Source organism: Fonticula alba (assembly GCF_000388065.1).
Source record: "Fonticula alba strain ATCC 38817 unplaced genomic scaffold supercont2.1, whole genome shotgun sequence".
NCBI classification, from domain to species: Eukaryota; order Rotosphaerida; family Fonticulaceae; genus Fonticula; species Fonticula alba.
The window spans coordinates 3,029,875-3,038,132 of NW_009242971.1; the positions used below are offsets into that span (position 1 = coordinate 3,029,875).

Sequence of the window (8,258 nt, forward strand, 5' to 3'; positions counted from 1 at the left end):
ACGGGCGGGGACTGGCGAGCGGGTCAACGGAGCAACCAGGCAGAGGGGCCCGACGACCAGGGGCGCAAGTCCGCACGGGCGTCTGGGCTCGTGTTCCGGGCAGTGAACTCTTTTGGGGAGGTTGGCCAGACCAGCCCAGCCTTCAGGGTGGGGGGTCACAGAAGCCGTGTTCCTGTGTCATCTCCCCCAGTACACACACTCCGAGCACCCTCTCTCGTCCCTCGCTACCATGCTGTCTCGCTCTCTGTCCGCCCGCCCGGCCATGGCCGCCGCCGCCAACAAGGTACTTCCCCCTGTTGTGGCCTCCACTTTCTCCCTTCACACCACACTCACCCCTCCCTTCCGGGTCCTCTCGCCCGTGTCCCCCCCCCCCCCCCCCCCTCTTTCGGTCATGCAAAATGAAAGGCTTTCCTCTCGACTGTCGGCGCCAATGTCCCCAAGGTCCCCCTCTACATCAATGGCCAGTTTGTTCAGTCCTCCACCGACAAGTGGATCCCCGTTCACAACCCCGTGCGTGGCTCCCCCTCCCCCCCGTCTTGTCTCGGGGAAATGCCTCCTCTTCGGCGTCGCTCACCCCTTTCCCATGCTCCTGCCGCTGCTGCGCCCCCCTCCCCCTCCCCCCTCCATGTCTCCACATTCCGCATAGGCCACCGGCGAGATCACCTCCCTGGTTCCGGAGGCCACCGCTGAGGAGCACGAGGCTGCCATCGCCTCGGCTGCTGAGGCCTACAAGGACTGGCGCAACTCGACTGTCCTCACCCGTCAGCGCAAGATGATGGATCTCCAGCTTCTGATTCGCAACGACATGGTGCGCTGCGGGCTCCTCTCTCTCTCTCTCTGTCGCATGTCTTGCTTGTGCTTGTGGTTCCCTTGCTGACCGCCGTCGATCGATCGATCGATCCACCACCTGGTCCGGGCTGCCGCAGGACAACATCGCCGAGCTCATCACCAAGGAGCAGGGCAAGGTCCTGTCTGATGCCCGTGGCGATGTCCTCCGCGGTCTTCGTACGTGCTTTCGCATGAGCTCCCCCCCCCCCTCCCCCCCTTCGGGGACCCCATATTCCTTTGTGGCTGACCTATCTTCCTTCGCTGGCGGAAACGCCTGCCTCGATGCACATGCACGCGCACACGTCCACAGAGGTTGTTGAGCACGCCTGCTCCATCCCCTCGCTGATGATGGGTGAGACCCTCACCCCGGTGGCCACCGATATGGATCTCTACTCCCTGCGTCAGCCGATCGGTGTTTGCGCTGGCATCACCCCGTGCGTTGCTGCTCTCCTTCCATGCCTCCTTCCCCCCCCCCCCTTTGCTGGACACACCCGCTCACTCCTCGTTCCTCTGTTGATCCACACTTCCGCAGCTTCAACTTCCCCGCCATGATTCCTCTCTGGGTGCGCCACTCTCCCCTGCCTCTCTTTTGCTTCTCTCTCTCTCTCTCTCTCTCCTCTGCCTCTTCCGCAATCACCCCACACACAGCCTACTCGGTGACTTGCTGCCCTCCTCCTACCCGGTGTCGTCTGCACACAGGACTAACTGGTGCACGTCCCTCCCCCCTCCCCCCCTTGTCCAACATAGATGTTCCCCATGGCCAACGCCTGTGGCAACACCTACGTCCTCAAGCCGTCCGAGCGCAACCCCGGCGCCTCCATGCGCATTGCTGAGCTCACTGAGCAGGCTGGCTTCACCCCGGGTCTGCTGAACATCGTCCACGGTGCCCATGTGCGTGTTTTCTCCTTTCTCCCCCTTCTTCTGGTGCTCTCCCTTTCGCCGTTTGCTGACCTCCCCCCCTTTCGCCTCCCCCTCATCCTCCTTCGCCTCCCCCCCTCCTCCTCCTCCTCCTTCGCCTCCCTCTCCCCCCCTCCCCGTCCCCCCTCCCCATCCCTCCCAATCTGACTCACTTGCGCGTGACACAGGATTCCGTGAACATGCTTTGCGACCACCCCGACATTCGTGCCGTCTCCTTTGTCGGCGGCGACCGTGCCGGGCGCCACATCTTCGCCCGTGCCACCGCCACCGGCAAGCGTGTCCAGGCCAACACCGCGGCCAAGAACCATGGTGTCATCATGCCGGATGCCAACAAGAACCACACCCTGAGCCAGCTGGTTGGTGCGGCCTTCGGCGCGGCCGGGCAGCGCTGCATGGCCCTGTCGGTGGCCGTGTTCGTCGGGTCGTCGCGTGAGTGGCTCCCGGAGCTGGTGGAGATGGCCAGCAAGCTGAAGGTCAGCGGCGGCATGGAGGCCGATGCCGACATCGGGCCGCTCATTTCCGCCCAGGCCAAGCAGCGTGCCGAGGGCATCATCGCCGATTCCATCGAGCAGGGCGCCGAGATCCTGCTGGACGGGCGCCAGGTGACCGTGCCGGAGAAGTATGCCGCCGGGCACTTCCTCGGGCCGACCATCATGACCAACGTCTCGCCGGCCATGTCCTGCTACTCGGAGGAGATCTTCGCCCCGGTGCTGTCTTGCGTCTTTGTCGATACCCTGGACGAGGCCATCGCCCTGATCAACTCCAGCCCGTACGGCAATGGCACGGCCATCTTCACCAACTCCGGCGCCGCGGCCCGGCGCTTCACCAACGACATCGACGTCGGCCAGGTGGGTGTCAATGTTCCGATCCCGGTGCCTCTGCCGATGTTCTCCTTCACCGGCTCGCGCGGGTCCATCCGCGGCGACACCCACTTCTACGGCAAGGATGCCATCCGCTTCTTCACCCAGACCAAGACTGTGACCAGCCTCTGGCGTTCGGCCGATGCGGAGGTGTCCCGTGCTGCGGTTCACATGCCCACCATGAAGTAAATGCGAGAGCATGGCTGCCGGGGGTCCCCTCTCCCCTTCTCCCCGGTGCCATCTATCGATCGATTGATCGGTCTCCCTCTCTTCCGGAAGCATCCCCAGCGCGTCCGTGTCTTAGCCTGATCCCCTTTCGGTGGGTGTCCGGTGCTCATGTTGTGGATGCATCGTGTCCGTGTGGCGGGAGTTTCTCCTCACAGTCCTCGCCTGCACCCGTTGAATAAATGTGCCCCTATGTGTGTGTATGTATGTGTGTGTGTGTGTGTGTCTTTGTGTATACCCTGGGGCAGCAGCCTGTTCCTCGATCTTCCTTGCTCTCTCCCCCGGTGTCCGTGTTGGAGGTGTGTGTGTGTGTGTGTGTGTGTGTGTGTGTGTGAATGGCCCATCATCGCAAGTGCACACCTAATCTATCCATCTATCTATACATATATATTGGACGGCATGTAGAAATGCACACCTGGACAAAGGGCAGAGGGGCACGGAGAGCAAGTACAAAGGACAGCGAAAGCACAAAGGCAGAGGGAGGGAAGAGAGGGGGGCCGGGGCGGGGGGATGGCTGTGTCTGGGACTCAGACGTCCAGGTCGCCTTCCTCGTCCCCGCACGAGGCATGCATCGGGTCGGTCCACCAGACCCCACGACCATCGGTGCGAATGCCGCTGTTGCCCCCGCCATCGGTAAGGAGGAAAAGACGCAAGCGGAGCCAAGCGCGCGAGAGCCACGAATCCGGCCGCGCCACCGGGGCCACCATCCACCAGTAGAACACCCGCGGGGTGTACACCACCAGGGCGCTGACCAGCATGACGATCGACACGATGACCACCCGGAACCAGGGAAAGCGGATGCCACTGCCGCAGGGGACCCCGCTGCTGCTGGTCCCGCTGCCGACGCACGGGGTGGCCGGCACCGGCAGGGCGATGGTCGACAGGCTGACCACCCAGGCCAGGTAAACAAACAGCAGCAGCGGCATGTAGTTCCGGCGCATGCGAATGCGGAAGGCGCGCAGGCGGGACATTCGAGGAATGGTTCCCGGCAGGTAGGCCGCCAGGAGGGCCTGCCGCCAGGGGGTGTTGATGGTCAGAGGCGGCCGGGCCAGGAGCCCGGCCATGGCGTTGTCGACGCCCAAAAGGTGCTCCTTTTCGGTGGACCAGGCCGACTCCAGGGGAAGGGGGGGCATTTGGCCGACCATCGTCGGGGGCATTGGCACCATCGGCGGCATGGGTGGCGGCGGGGGGGACTGCGCCAGCGGCGACATCATGGCCGGCAGGTCGCCTGGATTGGCTGTCGAGCCGGCCGGCGGCCACAGGTCATGCTCAAGGCTCACCGGGGCATAGAGCCCGGGCGAAGAGGCCGACCCAGGGAGGAATGGCATGTCGCCAGGCATGCTGGCCGATCGGGGGAGTCCTCTTGAGGCGGAATGCGCCAGACCGGCCGATGTGTCGGAATGCCGGTCGGCATCCGTCCGGCCGGTGGCCGAAAGAGCCGGCGAGATCGGCACCGGCAGGAAGGTTTGCCCGGCGATCGGGGATCGAGGGGCCGCGGTGCCGGGCTGCCCGGCGGCCCACTGCCGCTGCCCGAGACGTCCCTGGATGGTGGTCGGATGGAAGGGCCCCGGGGCCATGGACGTGGCCGCGGTGGCGGCCGCCGAATGGAGGGCCGATCGCAAGTCCGCCGAGAGGGACTCCTCCACCGGCAGCGAGGAGACATTGTCCGGCTCCTCATTGATGGGGTAGGAGTACCCGTCGAAGGTGTAGACCCGCTCGCGGCAGAGGGACGCCCGGCCGGACGTAGTCGACGGGAATGCCTCCGGATCGCCGCCAGCCGGGGCATAAATGCTCGGCCGGCCGAGGCTCGGCGCTATGCTCACGCGCCCGGGCGGCAGGGAGCCCGGCGGCAATTGCGGCGTGCCCGGCGGGCCAGGGTCATTGGGCAGGTGGACCGAAGCCAGATCATGGTCATCGGACACCGGGGTCCCATGGCGTGGGGGCCCGCCGCCGCTGAAGCCGGTGGCCATCTGCCGCCCGGTGGGATCCAAAATGGCCGCGTACATGCCGCGTTCCAGGACCCGGCATCGGTGGCGGATGACCGTGTAATACCCATAGCGGCGGGACTCGATGCCGCAGAAGATCAACTACGCGGTCGGCGGGGCCGAGACCGGGGGAAGGAGGCCATGGAGCAGGATTCAACAAAGAGGAGGGTCAGTGCCCCGGGGCGAGCTTTCATGGCCGGAAGGGCCCGATATCCGGGGGAGGGGGGGGGGGGGGGCGAACGCACCACCATGACAGTGGCCACAACAAAGACCGAGCCGCTGCCGAGAACCACCGCCGAAGAGGGATCGCGTGTGGGAAGCGTCGGGTCGGAGGCCAGGCGAATGGAATTTGTCAGCCCCCAGGCCACCAGGGCGGCAGCCGTGCTAACTGCCCAGGCAGTCGTGGCATCCAGCCGCGACCGGTAGGCCGTCAGTCGGGAAATCTGCGACCATCCCCCGGCGATGATTGGCACACAGGCAGCGACACATGCGGGGAGAAGGGACATCCGTGGTAAGTGGGCGAGAGTGGCAAGGGAAGAGGCACAGCGGGCAGGGATGCAAGCAGCAAGGGCGAAAGGCCGCACCTCGGCACGGTACAAGTGCACCAGGGGGGTCACCTCATCCGGAGCCAGGGGCGTATCGCGCCAGGTGAGACGCGTCTGCATCCGATGTCGCGGGGTCCAAAACATGTGGGTCTTGTAGGGGTCAACCGGCTGGCCATGCATGGGCAGCGTGGTGGAAGAGGAGGATGCCGATGAGGAGGAGGAGGAGGAGGAGGAGGAGGCGCGATGGGAGCCCGGCGCGGAGGCGTAGAGGCTTCCCCGGGTGGACCGGATGGACCCCCGACGAAGGGGCTGCCCATTGACCGTGGCCCCGGCGAAGGACATGGGCGACGAGGCCATGGTCGACTGCATGCCCTCCAAGAAGGACCGGTCGTCTTCGGCATCGGCCATGGATGAGCGCGAGCCGTAGCGCCCACCGCCGACACGGCTGCCGGCTGGCGGTCGCCGACTGCCGGCCCGTGAGGGGTCGGCGCTGATGCTGAACCGGCCGGATAGCGGTGTGGGTGGCAGACTGCCGCTGGCCGTCGGGGTCGGAGGCACCAGCGGCGGCGGCGGCGGCGGCGGCGGCGGCGGCTGCCGGGCCGATGATGCTGAGCTCGATGTCCCGAGCGGCTGCAGCTCGATGGCCGCCAGTGCGGGCCCGCGTCGACTGGCCCGGCTGGGGACGAAGTCAAACTCGAAGTCCGGGATGAAGGCCTCATCCGACAGGGAGCCATGGATGTTGCCAGCCGGGCTCGGAGCATAGGGGTGCTGCAGTTGGCCGCCCGGCCGGAAGGCCCCGCCGATCATGGCCGCAAGCCGAGGCCAAGGGCTGCCGGTCGAGGTGGCCGGGCTGGATCCCAGTATCCCCGGGTCCAGGGAATCCGAATCCAAGGCGCCTGCTCGCATGGGCCCGAACCCGGTCGGCTGGATGGCCACCGGCGAGGCCGAGCCACTTGCCGGGACCGACCGGCCGCCGATGCGCCGGGCAATCAGGTGTCGCGAATCGTCATCATCATCCTCGGCGTCGATGCTCGAGTGCCCATCGGCGAGATCATCGTCCGCGCCGTTGCCAGGCCGGAGCTGCGGTGCCAGGGGGTAGGGTGTGACATGGGAGGGGGTAAATTGCTCGCTCGTCATTCGTTCGGAGTGGATTTGGGGATGAGCATGGTGGGGAGCCCCTGTGCGGGAAGCCGGCGCGGCACGCGCACGCCCACGCCCTGGCGGGATGGATGTCACGGCCGAGCCTGCATGGGGGGCCCCCACGGTGGAGGAAAGCTCCTCCGGCCGACCGGGGCCCCCGATTAAATGCGGACTGGCCCCATGGGACAGGTTATCCAACTCGGAGGTGGACATGGTCGAATAGAAGCCCAGCTGCGTGGGGGACAGGCTGGCCGAGGAGGCCGAATCCAGTGAAGATACCTGCTGCTGGGGGCCGACCGACAGTCCGGGACTGGCCGTTGGGGCTGGGCCAGCCGGGCCGGGCCGAGTGATCGGAGCTGCCATGGCGGCGGGTGGCTGGCTTCGGGAAGTCCCCCGGCCGGCTGCCAAAGGACTGGCCACCGAGCCGCCGGCCACCGATCGGCCAACAGTGCCGGTTGCGCCTGGGCCAAAGTTCGTCGGTTGTGGGATGGCCGGGTCCATCAGATTCAGCGGCTTGAGTTGGGACTCGGAGGGAAGGATGCCACTGTCCAGCTGGTAGGGAACCAGGCCGGTGGCATCGGAGGGGCCCGACACTCCTTCGGCCTCGAGCCCAGGCGCGGCCGAGGGCGATGCCTCTACCAACCCGCAGGGCAGTGATCGAGCGGCCTGGGTGGCCGACATGTCGCGGGTGTTGGGAGGCCAGTTGAGCAGTTGCCCGGTGTAGTGGTCTTGCAGGGGATAGTGCAGGTGGCGGTTGTCGGCTTGGCCAGCCGCTTGGGCAGCGGCGACGGCAGCCGCGGCGGCGATGGCCGCCGCCGCCGTTGGCGGGGCGTAGCCTCCACCGGCGGCCGGGGAGGCCATGGCCACCAGCCCAGGCGGCTCACTGGCCGACTGGCCGAAGCTTGTTCGAGGTGAGGGGTTCCAACTCCGGGCATGGGTCAGGTGTGTGGGAATGGCAGCGGCCGGACCCGTTGCCGGGTGGGCACTCTGCTCGCTGGAGGCCGCCGAGACTCGGGAGGGTGGCTGCTGGTGCGCCGGACGCGCGCCTCGGCCTTGGCCGGCCGCTGCTCCGCCATGCACAGGGAGTCACGGGAAGAAAGAGGAACAGAGGAAGGGGGGAGGGGTGAGGGAGGGGGGAGGGGTGAGGGAGGGGGGAGGGATGAGGGAGGGGGAAGCAAAGGGAAAGGAGAGGAGCGAAGGAGGGGGCAGAGAGGGAGAGGGGGAGGGGGGTGATGCAAGCGGGTCACAGGACGGCAGGGGGATGGCCCTGTCCGAGGAAGAGCAGGGGGGGGGGGGACCAAGCGGCTGAGCCGGCTTGTGGAGTGGGCGCACCAGCAGTCAGAGCACGGGCCATGTTGGCCGCGATGATGGCATCCTCACTTTCTGCATCATAGAGGGTGGACACCGGGGCAATGCCGACCGAAAATTGGGCCGCCGCGGCGGCTGTCGGATGGGCCGGCCCAGCGCGCGGGTCCCACCCGGACGGCGAGGTGGAGAAGGAGGCGCGGGGGGGCTCGCTTGGCGCGGCTTGCGGCGAGGTGGCATGGGCCGCGGCCTCGAAGGACCGCCGGGCGGAGGATGGGTTCGGCGGTGAGGGCAGTGGCGAGGTGAAGTCAATGGCACCGGGGACATAGGCGGACGCCGGATTCGACGCCAGCGATGAATTGGAGCCCCACGCCCGATTGGACATGGCCTCACGGGGACAGGGACGCGTGGTCTTGGAGGGGGGGGGGGGAGAAGGGGGCAGGACTTGCGCG

General features: G+C 66.9%; 2 protein-coding genes across 2 annotated transcripts; one reads left to right on the forward strand and one right to left on the reverse strand.

Moving 5' to 3' along the window:
* The first annotated feature begins 141 nt into the window (after positions 1 to 141).
* On the forward strand, positions 142 to 3,034 carry H696_00643 (methylmalonate-semialdehyde dehydrogenase (acylating)). The gene is made up of 8 exons (XM_009494524.1): positions 142 to 283; positions 406 to 510; positions 647 to 808; positions 927 to 1,005; positions 1,139 to 1,262; positions 1,361 to 1,391; positions 1,576 to 1,719; positions 1,914 to 3,034. Exons 1-8 carry the CDS (start codon positions 230 to 232, stop codon positions 2,793 to 2,795), a joined length of 1,581 nt encoding a protein of 526 aa, XP_009492799.1. The 5' UTR covers positions 142 to 229; the 3' UTR covers positions 2,796 to 3,034.
* Positions 3,035 to 3,143: 109 nt separating this feature from the next.
* H696_00644 (hypothetical protein) lies at positions 3,144 to 8,223 on the reverse strand. Its single transcript, XM_009494525.1, has 4 exons — positions 7,834 to 8,223; positions 5,401 to 7,565; positions 5,062 to 5,259; positions 3,144 to 4,918 (listed from the first exon to the last, which is right to left on the reverse strand). Exons 1-4 carry the CDS (start codon positions 8,189 to 8,191, stop codon positions 3,359 to 3,361), a joined length of 4,281 nt encoding a protein of 1,426 aa, XP_009492800.1. The 5' UTR covers positions 8,192 to 8,223; the 3' UTR covers positions 3,144 to 3,358.
* Between the last annotated feature and the right edge of the window lie 35 nt (positions 8,224 to 8,258).

What these genes read in the sequence shown, in the direction of transcription:
- H696_00643 (XM_009494524.1), top strand. Translation starts at nt 230, where the DNA reads ATGCTGTCTCGCTCTCTGTCCGCCCGCCCGGCCATGGCCGCCGCCGCC. An exon ending in TGGCCGCCGCCGCCAACAAG is followed by an intron (nt 284 to 405) that starts GTACTTCCCCCT and finishes GCAAAATGAAAG; the next exon opens with GCTTTCCTCTCGACTGTCGG. An exon ending in GGATCCCCGTTCACAACCCC is followed by an intron (nt 511 to 646) that starts GTGCGTGGCTCC and finishes CATTCCGCATAG; the next exon opens with GCCACCGGCGAGATCACCTC.
- H696_00644 (XM_009494525.1), bottom strand. Translation starts at nt 8,191, where the DNA reads ATGTCCAATCGGGCGTGGGGCTCCAATTCATCGCTGGCGTCGAATCCG. An exon ending in TGCACTTGTACCGTGCCGAG is followed by an intron (nt 5,260 to 5,400) that starts GTGCGGCCTTTC and finishes GGATGGTCGCAG; the next exon opens with ATTTCCCGACTGACGGCCTA. An exon ending in TTGTGGCCACTGTCATGGTG is followed by an intron (nt 4,919 to 5,061) that starts GTGCGTTCGCCC and finishes CCGACCGCGTAG; the next exon opens with TTGATCTTCTGCGGCATCGA.